Below are 15859 nucleotides of genomic sequence, written 5' to 3' on the forward strand. Positions count from 1 at the left end.
CGTTTAGGCCGTCCAGCTCGACCCTGAATTCAGGGGCACACCCCTGAACAAAAAATAAACATCAACAATTCTAACTGCCAGCACACCCACCCCTTTCAAGCAGCTCAAGGCCATTCTTGATGGATGGTGGATTCAATGTTGCTATCTGTCGACAAGCTGGAGTGCCTCATATTGGTGGTAGACGGCACGGTAGCTGGCCGATGGTAATTGGCAACCCCACCTCACAGCGCAGGCCAACATTTTGCAGTCAATGGGCCAGGACGAAGAGGAGATAGGCCTGAGTTTGTCTCCCCTTACATATCTGCTCCTCGCCGTGAGTGTGGTATTGATAACCCATCAAGCTTCGCAAGCTTCTGGTTATCTTCAACGGAATCGGTTGACTGTTTCCATCCCCATTGTGGCTATCCGGCACTTGCCCCAAGACGATGTCTCAAGGTGTGGAGGAGTCATCAATTGTGTTTGCTCGCAGGCCGACGACCATGTATTTTTCATGCACATACCACGCCCTCTGGGCGTTGTCTCCCGTTGTCTCCCATTGATCATTCAACAACGATTGGGTCAGTTCCTGTTGAACATATTCCGTGAGAAGTGCGTGCATAGAGGCTGATCAGTAAAGCAATTGGGAGATGCTCCCTGTTACACTCTCGTCCGAAGTCACTCGGGCCCACTCCTTCCAGAATTGCCGGCCACCTGTCGCCATTGCCCGGGCACAGCTCCGGAGAAGTGGGGCCAAGTTCAGCCTCTTCCGGCTTCCGGTCCCTCCGGCCTCCGCCATTGGCCGCCCGGAAACGTCAAGCCCTCCGGATTCTGAATCACATACGCAGTAACACCACCCACAGGCGCTCGACCACCATGATTTCCACTGCCATGGCCTGTGACACCACAACGAACTCGCTCAGTTCTTTCTCTTTAGTGAACGGACACTCCGACAGTCAACCTTGGAAGCAGTCTCACAACGTGAAGTCACCGGCACTAGCACATTCCTTCGTTCTGGACAACAACATCACCTTCTCAGCATTCAAGTTTGTCTGTCGATGCGGCAGGAACAAGACCTTTTCTTTCATCTTGAGATCTCGTCCCCCATCCGTCCACGGTTAAGTTCAACGAAACTATCTTCTCTTCAGTGAAGTCCTCCGCTGTCAACGGGTTCTCCTTCACTTCAGCAAATCTCCCTCGAACTTAGGACGGATTCCTCAACTTATCCGATGAAAACTGCATGCAGTTCAACTGAATTCACTCCTTCTTCAGCGAACTCTTCTGCACTTGCGTGAAATCCTCACTGCTTCAGTGAGAGCATGAGAGCTCAAGTAGTTCAGCCAAGTCTCGTCAGTTCAGAGGATTCTTCTTTTTCTTCGGCAAGTCCTCACTCCTTCGACCAAACTTCATCGAGGAGCACTACACTGTTGCCTTCTTCGAGTTCCTCGACTCCCTCTTCAACAGTTGGAGTCGATGATTCGACTTGTTCCTTATGATCATCAGCTGCAACTCACCATGAGCAACTCAAGCAACTCTACGAACCAAACCGCCGGTGGCGTCGACATGGCTGAAGCGATTACCAGCAGCCCGAGCGTCTCGCCAGCCAATCGCTCATCGCACGAGGATTCTTATCATACCCAGAATCAACCCTCAGCCCCGCAGATCGTCCGTACAACCAGCAACCAAGGTAAGGACGTTGATATCTCCTCCGTTGCCTATCCCGCTCCGACGAGGGCGCCCCCTATTCCATCAGCCAACCGGCCGTCGTACGAGGATCCTCACAACTCCTCGAGTCAAAAGTCAGTCCCACAGATTGTCCTTCCGCCTGCCAGTAACCAGGATGACGACGATGAGATCTCTTCCATTATCCTTCGTTCTCCGGCTTGGAGGACTCGGAGACCAAGCCCTCCTCCGTCCTCTAATCCTGCCTTTTTAGAGGTTCCCAGACTCTCCAGACCTCCCAGCAGGCGTGTCAGCCCACAGGATGGCAGCTCCTCTCAATCTCACCCCAACCCCAGGTCAATCCCGCAATCATTGACTAGACCTCTCCACCCTTTACGAATGCACCCGCCCGACCTCACAAGCTCGACAACAATGCCAGTCACAGCAGCTATCGGTCGTCCGGACGTGGGCCTGAGTGGCAATAACCGCCCTCATCCCACGCCTACAAGCTCTCATCCGACCCCTGGAGGCACTCATCTGATTCCTGCAAGCACTCATCCCAATTTTGCAACAACTCATCCCACTCCTGCAAAACCTCCTACCCTGTATGCAGATGAGGTCAAGGATGCAGTCGAAAGGATGTTGGCAGCCAATGCCGCGTTGAAACGGGACGGCAGTGCTGCACAACTTGAGGCTGAGACAGCAGCCACCGAACGTCCCAGCTTTGGCCGCCGGCTCCTCAGGAAAATATCGACGCCCAGCTTCTCGCTCTTCTCAAAAAACAAGCCCGCGGACGCAGAAGGTTCCAAGCCGCGCACCATTCAGCCGCACAACATTCGGCACCTCACGGGCGGCCTGGCGCCACTGCCGCTCTCGGGACAGGCTGAGCTGGTGCCTGATGCCCAGCTCCGTCTGAACGAGACGGGCAACGTGCTGGCGCGGGAGAAAGCCCTGAGGGTGCTCGGGGACGGCCCCAAGCTTGCGCCTGCCCCTTCGCCCGCCAACGCACCCGCCGACCCCTTCTCGCCCACTCCGCGCTCGACTCGACTGCCCACCGAGTTCGAAACACGCCTGCGTCCGCGGGCAATTTCGGACGGATCCCTCACGGGCCCTCCCCTGGCGCACAACCCCTTCGCGTCGGAGCGCGTGATGACCAGCGCGCTGGACTCGTGTTTGCCGGGGCCACCCGAGGGGTCTCCCGCCCCGCCGCGGCCTGCCCCCTTTGAGCCCACTACCACCCGCCCCATCACTACCGCTTCCAGCACCACTGCCCCGCCCACCATCCGCGGAGCGTCGCGCAGCTTTTCCCACGCCGACGTTCCCCAACCGGCCCTGCTGCCCTCTCGACACCCGACCCCGTCACACGACGCAACCCGACGCACACTTGGGACGGTCAGCACCACGACCCCGACAGCCGTCGCGACCGCCGTCCCAAGTGTGCTGGGTGTGCTGGCAAGTCGTGTGTCGCTGCTGCCGCCTCTGCACCCGCCGGTTGTGGAGGAATATGAGGTTCCGGGGTCGTCGGTGGTGTTGCTGCCCCCGCCCCCGCCACACCAAGTCTTGGCTCGTGGTCGGCGCGACACCCTCCCGCGCCGCAAGAGGCACCCCGCTCCGGCGAGGCATGACCTCGAGCGGCTCGAGAGGGAGTTCGTCGCGCAGTTTCCCGGGGTCGTCTTTGGTGGCGATTGCCGGCGGGACGAGGCTGGGGAAGGGGTGTCGTCGTCTGTGGCTGGTTATGGCGAGGGTAGTGGTGATGGTTCGCTGTCGCTTGGGGATGGGACATTTGGGCCGTTTGGCGCTGGGAGTGGGGTTGGCGGAGGAGAGGAGGAGGTGGGCGGGAACGGCTCGCGGGCGGGGAGTCGGTCCTCTTCGGAGGGCGAGGAGACGAGCGAGTGGGAAGGGGAGGGTGAGGAGGAGGGACAGGGGGGGTTGCGACCGCTGCCAGGATTTTTTTGAGTTGGGTGTCGGGTGGATTATGGGGATCTGCGGTTTCGCAACAAGAGTTGCGCCCGCAGCATCCCCGAACACGTGTGGATGTGGGTGTGCCGAAAGCACTATCAGCGTGCTCGGTACAAGAAGACTCACGAGTCCAACAAAAGGCTCATCCGCATGGTCGAGCCGCGGATCCTGCCTCCGAGGCCTGGAACAATTACTGTTAATAGGGGCCGCGACCTTCGCCAAGAGGGCGTCGCCGTTGACTGGACCCTTGAGGCCCGCGGCGTGAAAAGATCCGCCTCCAAGAAAACGGGAAGCGCAGATCCAGATTGAACGAGGACCACGAGGGGGACAAGGACGGCAACGAGAGCGAGGGCCTCAGCCCTCTCGCAACTGATGGTGTCTGGTGCCTCAGTGGCTGGGATGGCAGATTCATAAGTTTATTTTTTCTTTCCTTTTGTCGTGACCTTATCACAGGGAACCAGGTGGGAGTTTGGGGTTTTGGGCTTGAATGATACCCTGGGTTTGAGATTGGGGGAAACTCGGAGAAGACCGTTATATTGGCATGGGTTATGACTCGGTATGCGGATGCGCAACAAGCGCTATGAGGAGATGAGGCATGGTTATGACGGAATGTTTTGCCTTTGCTTTTGCTCTGCTCATCTTACTACACCACTATAATGCCTAATACATGTTGCTGGGCGCGGATAATGAAGAGGCACAGGTATCTGCCTCCAGAAGGTGGAAGCAGCGGCAGCATTCTTGCAGTGTTTTACTTCCTACTTGGCTTATCTTCATGGATTGACAAGATGGCACAACATTCTCTTTGTTCATTGTGGTGCTCTGGGGTATCTCGCATACACCTGTGTAGTAGTAAGTAGTAAAGGCAAAGGGAATCCAAGTGCCGCGCCCGCGCCTCTATGATAACCAAGAACAATCATGTCCCCGACATCCTCTTCGTAACAGTCTCAATGCTGGTCGACTGACTTGGGGAAAGGAAACCGTGCGTGCGATATCTCATGTCCTCTAGGGAATTCAGAGAAACCGCCTCCGCCGGGCTCCCCGGCCGTCAGTCCCGTGCATTCGTCTTGTCCCAGCAGCCTGTTCCAAACCAGGTGAGTAAGGTTCACAAAACATTTTGGGCCTCTCGATCAAACGCACTTTCACGCCAGGTCGTCCGGTGATGGTGCCCTTCAGCCTGAGCAGTGCACCGCTGATCTTGTCACCGATGGAGGTGCGGCGTTTCTGGTGGTGATGAGTGACTGTCATGGGTGCAGCAGTGGTGTGGTGGTGATGGGGCCGTGTCCTGTGGAAGAGACCGCCTCGACGCTGGGGACGTGTGGTAGTTACTGTGGCCCGAGGTGCCGCACGATGACGGGTGCCGAAGAGACCCCGGAGGCTGCGGGGACGGCGACTAGTGGCCGTGACGGGGTGGCGGGATGATCTAAGCATCGTGGTGGATTGATAGGGTAGTATGATTGTGGCTTGACTTAGAGTTGTTGTGGCTGATGTTGATTTGGTGATTATTGGTTATTCTCAGTTTGTTTGATATAGGAGTTATTCTTCAGTTTGTTTGATATAGGACGCGTGCTATTGGGATATATATACAAATCCTCGTGGTTGTATCGGCATCGTCAACGCTGATGACATCACCCTCAGAGTAACGGTTAGTTGAGTTGTGACGGCATCCTGGAGGTCCAAGGGGTCAAGAATAGACCCAAATGTAGCCGAAATCAGTGTATTTTAAGAAACCTGCTTTTACACGTGGACACAAAGACCCCGAAGTGTGAATGACGACGCATTGGACCCTGGGTCCTCGTAGGGCTGTTACTGTCGCGGCAACGCCCCGCGGAAGATGACGTCACAACGGGATCCTGCTCCCCAGACCTGTCTCCACATGGACTTGAGACAATGCTTTGAGGTCTCATGACATGCTCAGAGACGACCAATACACCATTTGTGCATCCTATTCTGCGCTGCCTTAGATGTGCACTCAATTCTGCTTTACAAGATTGCGCCTGATCTGGGCCACATCCTCGTCCGACAAGCCTAGCGTCTTGGTCACATAGTTTCTAAACCCGCCGTACCTGGTCTCGACTGCTTTGACAAACGCCTCCCAGCTGCTAATTCTCAGATTGATGAGGTTCCGGAATCCCGGCGCGTCGGGACTGGCAGCCATGGACCCATGCAGCGCGAAAGTAAGCAGTTGTTCCTTCACCGGCTCGATCCCAACCCGCGACAACATGAAATCGAGCACAATCGTCTCCGTGCCAGCGCCAGCCAGGCTCAACAATAGCCCAGCCACGACCCCCGTTCGGTCGCGCCCAGCTACGTAGGTAGGTAGGTATGCAGTCAGCTTTTTACTCTCTTCAACGTTTCATGACATACGACGGATGAAGCAGGCGGCCAAGACTCACCAGTACAATGAAACAACAATCCCTCCTCGCCCCTCCCATCCCGCACATGCTCCAGCACCGCCCTGATGCCGTCCCGATACACCTGCAAGACATCCAGGTACATAGCCACATACCCCTTCTCGCCCTCGCCATCCAGAAAATCCTCCAACACGACTACGGCGTCCTCCTCCCCGGGTTTGACCCACACCCCCTCGACCCCGTCAATATTGGGATCCGGCTGCCGCTCGTGCTCCCGGACGGAGCGCAGGTCAAACATCTTCTTGACGCCCAGCTTACCCGCGATGGTGGCCGCCCCTTCGGGCGAGAGGCCCCTGAAGAACCCCCCCGAGCGGTAGATCAGGCCCGGGCGGATGGGCGACCCCGGCAGGAGGCCCAGGTCGCGGGCGTTGAACGTGTCGGGGATGGGGACGAACGGCGGGTTCGAGAAGATAGAGTGGAGGGTGGCCTCAGGGATGGGGGTGAAGGCGTCTGTTTGGCAGAGAGTGAGGAGGTCCTGGTCGGCTGATGCTGCTGTTTGGGATGACATCGTGGTTGTAGTTGGTTGTCTCAGTTTCTCTCTTGAAGACGAGTTAAACTGAAGTAAAGCTAGGTTAGAGAAGTCGAGGTTGGACCGGTAAAGGACGCAGTAGTTGGATCTGAATGGTTAGGAGATGCGGGTACCTAGGTAGGTAGATTATCTCAAGAAGAAGCAAGCTAGATCTTAACGGCCAGCAAACCCGACCTCACCGACATACGACGCAGGTACTCCATAATCCTACCACAACTGGAAGCGGGATGCGTCGGGCTGGTATGGGGCTCGCCAGCTACTTCATTGTCCTACTGAACCCCGCTTCCCCTCATCCCAAAGGATCAGTACATGCAAGGACAAGGCACAGGTGGGGGCGCTTCTCCTTGTCTCAAGTCACCATGCATGTGGACTCCCGCCATGATTATGACAAATGATCTGTTCGGTCAACAACACCAACCTTCATTCAGCAAGACAACTACGGTGTTCAAAGGTAAAGAGGGTTCCCAGACAGACATCATCCATGTAAGCCCCCAACATCGCCTTGTTGAGAGCAAACCAATCTAGGGAAATGCCAGCACCTTCCGGACTGCTATCAATCATTTTCATGGAATGGGGGAACCACGTCAACCAAGAACTCTGATTCAGAACTGCCGCCACTGAGATGCCTCGTCGCTTCGATGTGTTTCCCGAGCTTGCTGTGCCGATCCACTCCCATGGCAAGAAACACACGATGAGGAACTCCCATGAGAGGCGAGATGTCAGAACATCTTGCAGGTGTTGCGCCTGGACCCCAACAGTCCCGTTTCTCAACACCTTGAGTTTCTGTCCTGAAGCTCTAGCCATGACCTGGTCCATACCTGCATAAATTCCAAACGGGCACCCATCAACTTCTCATGCTGTCGCACTCCCGGCCCTCGAGGCGTGCCACCGCAGCCACCTGCCCCGGCGATCCTCCCGTCCCTCCTGCGCTTCGTCACCCGGACCCGAACCGCAGCTGCCAGCGGTTGTCGCAAATTCCTCGGCATACCGAAACGTCGGCATGTGGTTCAGCGCCGCGAACCTCGACGACGACGACGTCGATGACGCTTTGGCGTGGATTGCGGTGTTGTCCGACGTCGTCGCATCATGGAAGGGCGGCACGGCCGCGGCTGGCCGGACCTTGTTTGGTGTGTTGGGGTCAAGGGTTTCTTGGTAGTGGGCGGAACCATACACCGCCTCGATGTAGGCGCTGCCGTCGGGCAGGGTGTGGTACCTTTGACCTGCTACTATTGGAGAAACTTGGCTGCCGGTATCTGCTGCCTGAACAGTTCGAGGATTGGCCGACGAGGGGTATTGCCGTGTGATCTCGTCTGGTGGTATTGGCGGCGCCGCTGAATCGGCGGTAGGCAATCGGTCGAGGGGAAGGTTGTCGAGCGAGGGGCAGTGAGTCGCTGAGAGTTGTGCCAAAGCTCTGAGGTAGGCGTCATCTTCGGCCGGGCCGTTGAGGATGTTGGTGTTTGCTCTGCTGAGTGCCATCTGGTAGGAACAAATCGCCGAGGAGTGGCGGTCGGGCACAGGAGGTGCTGCTCTGGCCTCAGAATGCGAAAATTGAACTCGAGTTTTGCCCAGGTGTCCCTGGCGGTGTTCGGTGTTCATCTTCTCGGCAGGCGCTGGCGAAACAGGTTCCCACTGTTGCAGGACAACTGTGAGGCCGAAGCAATGCTCAGCGGTTTTGGTCCCGGAGTTGTCCGAACACCTGGACTTCGCAGGTGTGAGAGGTGCCCTCGGGCTTGTAGGAGGGTCGGCAGGCCGGGAGGGGTCAAGGATACCGGAGATTGAGCAGTGGGCAGAAGCAGAATGAGGAAATAGGATGTTGGAACGAGAAAAAAATAACGTAGGATAGAGAGGCGCAAGGTAGAGTCTAGGTTCAGGAAGATGAGGCTAAGAACAAAGTGGTTCACTGTGCAAACAATACAAGTCGGCCTGGACACAATCGAGTGGTTGTGGGGAAAGGCTGGTGGGTGGTTGAGAATGAGGGAAGGCGTCAGGGACACGAATTAGGCTGGGCCGACAAATATAGACTTCCTCGCAAACGCGGAAGGAATTATCTCAACGCCTATATTGTTCAGATTGTCAATCAGTGTTCCGCTACCTTCACACCCAAGCACAGGCCTATCGCAAGAGGGATTGGCGGAGCATACCAGACCTCGACCTCGACCACCTGGCAATTCCCCAATCCACGCCTTGGGCAAAGAGGAATTTGAGGCCTTCCAAATGTGCTACCAAGAACTAGCCGCTACAAAATCCGATTTCGCCCCTTGAAAGGCACTTGATTGAGCCTCAAGCACGGGGCCTCGTAGTTTATTTTCCATTGCCAAAGTCCGGGCCTTAACCACCTCACTTCAAGTGGTTAATTTGAAGGAGGTTGTGGGCGAGAATAGACGTACAGTGGCTCGGTGCAATTGACGCGATAATCTCGGTCTGTCGGCGGCTTCCCAGACCAAGGCAGGGTCGTTGCGGCCGCCGTGTGGTGCATAGTTTCCACAATCGCGGCGATGAGTGAAGTGAATGAGCTCATTAGAGAAGCTCAAAATCGTCCAGTTTGTCGCGATACTTCATGATATTCTGCTTGATCTTGCTTCCGACGGTCCAGGTGACGAAGTCCTCCATACTCCGCGTAACAAGGAACGCCGGGTCACGGACTTCTTCAACACCGACACGGACGTGCCCCTGCTCGATGAGCTTTGTTGCCGCTTGAACGGTCTCTGCCATGCGTAGACTTTACCGCGGTTAGAGCACTACAGGGGGACAAGTAAGGCGGGGGGGTAGCAGAGGCATACCGAGTCATGACAACAGGTAGACGGCGTCGCGCAAAAGCAGACACGGTAACGCCGTGCTCGACTTGTGAAAGTTTTGACTTCGTCTGCGGACGGGTATGTCAATGACAAGCCAGGGGCAACCCGCATGTCAGGAACGTACCGGAAGAATCCCCATGTCGAAGAGTTTGTCTAGGAGCAGCGCCTCGTGTTTTCTCCTGACCTCGCTCTCTGGGGGAAGGAGCTGCGTCGAGGTCAGTACAGCTTGCTGATTTCTCGGTGAAGGAGAAGGCCGACATACGCTGAGGCGATGAGCTAGTTGGCGAAGGGACTATCAAACATGTCAGTTTGCTGGTGGTGCCATCATGAACGAGCAGAGGCATTTACACCACATAACCTGTTATACTTATGCTATTTGAAGGTTAGACGGTGTGGTCCAAATCATTCAAAGAGTTTGTGTGACGAAGTGTAGCCAGATGAATCCCGCAGAATCCAAGCAGTTCCTTGAAGTGAGATGAAGAGAAGCGTGAGTAGAACATACGTAGTCTTCGGGCTTCTGAATCATGTACCGCCTGGGACAGGTCAGAACAGAACATCAATGCCACTAATTCGAAATTTGTACCTGGAAACATCGTGATCTCTGTGCTTGTTGTCCTGCTTGTAGTTGATGAAGTCGTGCCTGGACAGAAGATGCGATAGTTAGCTTTCCATGTTGAACTCATTCAGAAATCGCAACCTACTTCTTGAGAAGCTTTTGCTCGTGGAACTTGAGTTTACGAGGCATTTTGATGGCACAAGCAGCGGTATTCACCAACAGCTTACAATAGGCAGAAGAGTTGCTTGATTTTGGGTGTCGGTATATCGACTGTGAGAAGTGGTGCTACCTTGATGGCGGATCCAGAAATTTCGGGGAACGAAAGCGCCTCGCCCCACACAAAACCGCCTGCCGCGACCCCTGCCGCTCAAGGCTGAGAGCCCCACCGTGGACAGCGCCAGGACCATCACTTGTGGTAGGCCCGGCCAATCCAGCGGCGCCAAAAGAATCGGCCGCCCCAGACTCGCCGTCAGAAGACGACAACGATAAGAGACAAACCCCAATACAAGCCCCAAACCGGTTACAGCAGTGGGCAGAGCAGCAGCGGAAAACGCTCCCCAGAAAGTCAAGACAACAACAGCCGCAATGTCGAGCAGGCAGTGGCTCTCGTCGGCCATGCGCCAATGCAAGTCGCAACAACCACGCGCCTTCTCGACCGCAGTTCCCGTCGCCGCAGGCCGTCAGTAATGACCCCTGATCGTCTCTAACCCCCAAAAGACACCAAGAGGATGGCTGGAAAGAGAGGATCACAAGTAAAAAAGAGAGCGTCTCCCTAACGCAGTCACAGTTCGCAGCATTTTTGGCCCCAAGAACAACGAATTTCATGGCCTGCTCAAGGAGGGCTTTGAGCGGGGAAACCCCCTCTCGGAAGCAGAACAGCGCCAGATCATGGACCAGCAGGCCCCGCGCGCGAGCATCCAGGACCTGCGGGGCCGGGAGGTGACCGAGGCCTACGTGCGCCAGATGCCGCGGCGGTGGCGGACAGGCGAGGTGTACGCGCCCAAGGACCTGAGCCCGGTCGAGATGAAGAAGTTCCGGCAGGGCAAGCGGCCGAACAAGGACGTGGTCGACATGTTTGGGTTCAACCCCCTGGATAATTACAGGGTACGTGTCTCTTTCTGCTTGGTGTGTACGACCAACTAAAGAAACGACTTACTGACCGGATGTTTGCGAGCAGAATTTCTCCCTCATCTCCGAATTCATGACGTCGATGGGTCGGATCAAGCACTCGAGCGAGACCGGGCTGCGGCCCGTCAATCAGCGCAAGATGGCCAAGGCCATACGGCGAGCCATCGGGATGGGCCTGCACCCCAGCGTGCACAAGCATCCCGAGATTCTGCGCCGCGGCCGCCACGGCCTGCCTACCTCTGCCATCCCGACGCCAACAGAAGCGAGGCAGAACGTGCTATAGAGCGGTGGGGTTGAGGTTGAGGCGAGTTCTTGGAAGGATATGCCGCTTGTTGCTAAATTTTCTCGAGTGTACAAAACCAAAAACCAGACCTTATAGTCTTGTATCTGTACGATATCGGACAGCCATGCAATGAGTCCCTGCGGATGTATAGAGGTTCTTGTACATGTACACATTTTACATTGCCACCTAGCATGATACAACATTTGTCAACCGCTGCAACACACGGATTTTATGCCTTCATATCCCTGACAATGTTGAACTTGGTGCCCATGATGGTCTCCTTGCGGCCCTTCTTCTCGAGCTGTGCCCAGATGTCCGGGTACTCGGCCCTCGCCCACGCCTCAAACTGGTCCTTTTTGCTTGACCCGGGCAGGGCATTGTACGTGACTCCCAATCTGCAGCCAAGTCAGCATCTCTCTTTTCTCTCTCACTGTTCTTTTGTTTCCCGCACAAGACGACATCAACGGCAAAAGAGGAGAAGGAGAACTCACGTCATCAACCCCGGCCCATACCCCACGGTGGCATCCATGCCGCTGATCAACCTCATGACCTCCTCGAGATGCCCGCTCCCGGCAAGAGCACCACAATACGCCCAGAACACATCTGGCGGCACCTCGAGATCCATTTTCAACACCTTTTGCCAGATGCCCCTGGCCGTGCGATCGCCGTACGGCTGCAGCTCGCAGGCCCAGAACACAATCGCCAAACTATTATACGAAGGCCCCTCGGCCGAATTGGTGATGTCGCGCCAAAACTCAATCGCCACGTCGGGCTCCTCGCTCGCGGCGTAAGCAATCATCAGGGCATTGTACAGGCGCGTGTCCATCTGCACCGTCGTGTCCATCTTGAGCATGTTGTGCACCATGCGGAGCGACTCGGCATCCGGGTGCTGGCCCAGCCCCTCGAGGCAGCGCACGTACATGTCGGCCGTCGGCCGCTGCGCCAGGTTGCCCTGCCCGCGCATGTGCCCGAAGACGATGCAGGCCATGTCCGGGCGGCGGCGCGCAAAGAAGGCGTCCATGAGGCGGACGCGCTCGTCGGGTTCTGTCTCCGGGAAGAACTGGCGGAGGAGGGAGTAGCAGTCCCATACGCGGGCCGTGCTGACCTTGCGGTCGAGGCAGTACTCGATGAAGGCGCGGCGGACCTGGACGCGCTCCTCGAGGCTGTAGGATACGGTGTGCAGGGAGAGGGTGTCGATCACGTCGTACTGGTTGTCATTGCGGAGGAAGAGCATGCAGAGCGACACGACGGTTTCTGGCTCGAGCGTCGCGTGGCGCTGCTCGAGGTCGGCGGTGATGTCGAGGATGCGGCCGAGGTCGGGTTCCGGCGCGGCGCACAAGGCGCGGAGATACTTGTTGACGACGGGGAGGTCTTCGTCCTGCGGGACAGTGACTTCACCCTTCAAGAGTTTTTCATAAATGGCGTGTACGCCGCCGAAGTCCTTGGCGTCTAGTCGGTAGTCCATCTGGAGGATGTAGGTGGATGCTCTGGGACGGATTTTTAATTCAGTGCCGAGGGAGAGGAACCTCTCGGCGAGGTACGGGTTTTTCTTCTCGATGGCCGCCGTAATCAGGGCGTCAATGGTTGCTGCGTCCGGTTTTGGGCCCTCTTTGCCGTCGGCTGGTGTTGACATGACCTGCAGCATCTGCTTGATGTCTTCGACCCCCTTGTCCATGACCAGCACGGCCCACTGAAAGATGACGTCCCACCAGTCCTTCTGCGGGTTCGAGTTGATAAGCTTCTCAAAGACGGGCTGAAGCCACCGCTGCTCTCCGTTGCGGATGGCAAACTTCATGGCTTCCATGTACGCCCTCGGACTCGGAGACCATTTGGCATGTATAGGCTTCTCAAACCATTGCTTTGTCTCATCGACCCTGTCCCGTGTCGCGAAGAACGTAGACATGATCTCGTGAATCGGCGGCATATACTCCAACTTCGCCTCCTTGTATTTTTTCCATTCTTGGAGCAATTCCTCCTCGCGGCCTTCCTTAGCGAGGCCACGCAACACCAAAGTCCAAAACGCCCTCACGCGAGCCACCTGCCCCTTTTTGTCGCTTTCCAGGCTGCCCCGAAATTGGGCCAGCCTTTGGGCGGCTTCCAATGAGCCACCGTACTGTGTGAGTGCTGTGAGAAACAGCTCAAAGTCGCCCGTGTCCTTTCCTCCAACAGCTTCCTTGATAAGCTCCTCATCAATACCCTGCCCGCGCATGTTCTGTATCCTGCGTTCGATTTCTCCATAGAGAAGCTGAGCGAGTTCGAGATGGTGCTCGGTCGTGCCTTTTGGAGGCCTGGTAGCTATCACCAACAAAGCCGCGCGAAGGTCTGTGAAGCTGAGGTCGTCGACGGAACCTTCGGCCTCTGGGTCTGCCGACACGAGATGCTGGAGTAATCGGAGCGTGAGGAAGGCTTGTGTCGAGTTCATCGGCCTGTTCTGATTCCGCCTCTTGTATTGAATGAACTGCCGCCAGCCTTTCAACAGGTCTGCCCGAGGGGGGGGCCGCGCATTCTCGACCTCAAAGCTCCTGAACTGCAGCAGCACCTCGTAGCCGGGCTCCAGGTCGGGCTCCTTCAACATCCGCGGCGGCTTTTGGAAGATGCCGAAGAATGTTCTCCGGGGCTGTCGGCGGGTTATCAGCGGGAACTGGCGAGGACGGAGGGCGACGGCGAGGCAGCGGCCGGCGAGGGGGGAACATGGCCGGAGCGAGGCGTGGCTGGCCAGCAGTCGAATGTACACATTGCGCGTCAACTGCGACCGCATGGTGGGAGATGAGGGGTCTAGGCAGATCCCCACCTGCGCATGTTGGTAGACGTCCAATTGCGATTGCAATGGCGCAGTGAAGCGGCGGGTTGTTGCGGCAACGTCGACCTTCAACCCGAGCTTTTTCCCAGCGATTCAAGGATCCAAATGGATGACCTCAATTTGCGGCAGCAGAGCTGCTGTGGGGCGAGCTTGGTAATGCGGCCGACGGGACGAGACCCTAACCCGAATCTGCGATGCTCTCTACTTCCATGTACAGTAGTAATATCATCTCATTCATCACTTTCACTCCCTTACACACCACTCAACTCAGGTAACTACCAGGTGGACAGGATTAGAACCCATAATGACCCCAGACCCGCCAACAGTCCTCTCCCTCAAACAATCCTTTCTCACAGCCCAGACGCGCCTCCTCTCACAACCTGTCACCCCGACCCGCGCCTGGCACTCCAACAACAACAACAACAATGAGAATGTCCTCCCAGAGAAAGCCATTGACGACGCCCTCTTCAAACTGAACCACCGCCTGCAGCAACACTCTCGACGTGTCTACGCACCACAGGCTACGCGTCATGTGGCAGAGCAGATCGACCGGCTCTATTGGAATGCAGCAGAGGCAGCGACCAGTGCCGGACGGGGCCATGGAGAGGGGGACGAGGAAGATGATGATGAGACAGCCGAGGCCCTGAACCTAGGTGCCGATCTGGGTATGTCACATCTCATATGAGTTACCGACCTCATCCACACCAGCCTTTCTCAGTCATTATCTCTATGTTCCCCACGTTCCCCTTGATCGAGGAAAATCCATGAAAGATAACTAATACATGCCCGTCAGCCGACCCGTCCGTAATCGCCACCCTCCCACTGCAATGGAACCCCTCCTCATCGTCTTCTAACCCCCTCGAAGCAAAGCGCTACGCCGAGCTCGCCGCCAAGCTGCACGCCCTCGCCGAGCGGAAACAGCACGCCTCTGCGCGCGTGGCGCGGCTGCGGCGGATGCAAGCGCTTCTCGAGCCGTTTTCTCCATCTACTTCTTTACCTTCTTCTTCTTCTGCTGCTGCTGCTGCTCCTGCAACAACCGCTGATGATGATGGAGGGGGCTTGGACGGCGTGCAAGAGAACTTGGTCACGCGCAACGGCGCCGTCGAGGCCGAGCTGCATCGGATGAGGATGCTGCTTGCCCGAGTGGGGGCAAGGGTCGGGAAGCTCAAGGAGCAGGGCAGCGGACGGGGGATTGGGGGTGATGGCGGCGAGTCTGACGGCGCGGGCCGTTTGGTTTTGGAACGGCAAGGGGGTGAAGTGGAAGATGTGGAGATGGATGAGCAGCGAAAGCTTGGACTGCTGTTGGAGATGTTTTGAGGACGTTTCTTGGTTTTGTCCCTGGAAGTTGGGGGGAACGTGTCATGTTCAACTTTTGTTGTGGATTACAGGTCACCGGTGAAGGCGTTAAACCGGTGAAGGGAGGCCTCGTGGATTGGTTCTGTCAACTGTGGTTGGAGTCTGGTTTGCGGTGATACCCGGTAACACAATTCTTCAAAATGGAGGGAAGGGGGAACATGTTCTGTTCGAACATCTCTCATGTCTATGGTCGGTTTAAAATATTATTATTCCTACACCGCTGTGCCCTAGGGCGTGCCGGACCTTCAACAACTTACTATACAGGAAAACCGCGCGCTCGTGGGCCGGGTGAAAAACCCATATCGACAATCAAGGAAACGATCAGTGTGCGATCCTGCAAATACAAAGTGGGAAGGCCTCTTGGCCTTCGAAGGAAAGGGTATCAGACTGCGAGCTCCAGCTCC

General features: G+C 56.5%; 9 protein-coding genes across 9 annotated transcripts; 4 read left to right on the top strand and 5 right to left on the bottom strand.

The window, feature by feature from the left end:
• The first annotated feature begins 8 nt into the window (after nt 1-8).
• N657DRAFT_499803 (uncharacterized protein) lies at nt 9-1274 on the top strand. The gene is made up of 3 exons (XM_062787665.1): nt 9-281; nt 342-557; nt 617-1274. The coding sequence occupies exons 1-3, from the start codon at nt 251-253 to the stop codon at nt 1096-1098; spliced, it is 729 nt and encodes a 242-aa protein (XP_062646106.1). The 5' UTR covers nt 9-250; the 3' UTR covers nt 1099-1274.
• A 1003-nt stretch (nt 1275-2277) lies between these two features.
• On the top strand, nt 2278-3594 carry N657DRAFT_682128 (uncharacterized protein; the record flags this gene model as incomplete). Its single annotated transcript, XM_062796459.1, has 1 exon — nt 2278-3594. One exon carries the CDS (start codon nt 2278-2280, stop codon nt 3592-3594), a length of 1317 nt encoding a protein of 438 aa, XP_062646107.1.
• A 721-nt stretch (nt 3595-4315) lies between these two features.
• N657DRAFT_647023 (uncharacterized protein) lies at nt 4316-5268 on the bottom strand. The gene is made up of 2 exons (XM_062793236.1): nt 4735-5268; nt 4316-4674 (listed from the first exon to the last, which is right to left on the bottom strand). The coding sequence occupies exons 1-2, from the start codon at nt 5023-5025 to the stop codon at nt 4609-4611; spliced, it is 357 nt and encodes a 118-aa protein (XP_062646108.1). The 5' UTR covers nt 5026-5268; the 3' UTR covers nt 4316-4608.
• A 219-nt stretch (nt 5269-5487) lies between these two features.
• N657DRAFT_647024 (uncharacterized protein) lies at nt 5488-6764 on the bottom strand. The gene is made up of 2 exons (XM_062793237.1): nt 5991-6764; nt 5488-5901 (listed from the first exon to the last, which is right to left on the bottom strand). Exons 1-2 carry the CDS (start codon nt 6514-6516, stop codon nt 5567-5569), a joined length of 861 nt encoding a protein of 286 aa, XP_062646109.1. The 5' UTR covers nt 6517-6764; the 3' UTR covers nt 5488-5566.
• A 148-nt stretch (nt 6765-6912) lies between these two features.
• N657DRAFT_647025 (uncharacterized protein) lies at nt 6913-8573 on the bottom strand. Its single transcript, XM_062793238.1, has one exon. It carries the CDS (start codon nt 8131-8133, stop codon nt 7390-7392), a length of 744 nt encoding a protein of 247 aa, XP_062646110.1. The 5' UTR covers nt 8134-8573; the 3' UTR covers nt 6913-7389.
• Nucleotides 8574-9054: 481 nt separating this feature from the next.
• Nucleotides 9055-10077, bottom strand: N657DRAFT_657179 (alpha-L RNA-binding motif-containing protein; the record flags this gene model as incomplete). Its single annotated transcript, XM_062794780.1, has 8 exons — nt 9055-9256; nt 9318-9400; nt 9457-9537; nt 9595-9624; nt 9681-9704; nt 9835-9865; nt 9916-9972; nt 10034-10077. 8 exons carry the CDS (start codon nt 10075-10077, stop codon nt 9055-9057), a joined length of 552 nt encoding a protein of 183 aa, XP_062646111.1.
• A 362-nt stretch (nt 10078-10439) lies between these two features.
• On the top strand, nt 10440-11531 carry N657DRAFT_647027 (ribosomal protein S18). Its single transcript, XM_062793239.1, has 3 exons — nt 10440-10567; nt 10676-10992; nt 11066-11531. Exons 1-3 carry the CDS (start codon nt 10474-10476, stop codon nt 11297-11299), a joined length of 645 nt encoding a protein of 214 aa, XP_062646112.1. The 5' UTR covers nt 10440-10473; the 3' UTR covers nt 11300-11531.
• N657DRAFT_500119 (uncharacterized protein) lies at nt 11372-14206 on the bottom strand. Its single transcript, XM_062787666.1, has 2 exons — nt 11791-14206; nt 11372-11694 (listed from the first exon to the last, which is right to left on the bottom strand). The coding sequence occupies exons 1-2, from the start codon at nt 14055-14057 to the stop codon at nt 11529-11531; spliced, it is 2433 nt and encodes an 810-aa protein (XP_062646113.1). The 5' UTR covers nt 14058-14206; the 3' UTR covers nt 11372-11528.
• A 159-nt stretch (nt 14207-14365) lies between these two features.
• N657DRAFT_664928 (uncharacterized protein) lies at nt 14366-15774 on the top strand. The gene is made up of 2 exons (XM_062795268.1): nt 14366-14764; nt 14893-15774. Exons 1-2 carry the CDS (start codon nt 14404-14406, stop codon nt 15414-15416), a joined length of 885 nt encoding a protein of 294 aa, XP_062646114.1. The 5' UTR covers nt 14366-14403; the 3' UTR covers nt 15417-15774.
• Nucleotides 15775-15859: the final 85 nt, after the last annotated feature.

This window comes from Parathielavia appendiculata, assembly GCF_033297405.1.
Source record: "Parathielavia appendiculata strain CBS 731.68 unplaced genomic scaffold N657scaffold_9, whole genome shotgun sequence".
Classification (NCBI taxonomy): domain Eukaryota; kingdom Fungi; phylum Ascomycota; class Sordariomycetes; order Sordariales; family Chaetomiaceae; genus Parathielavia; species Parathielavia appendiculata.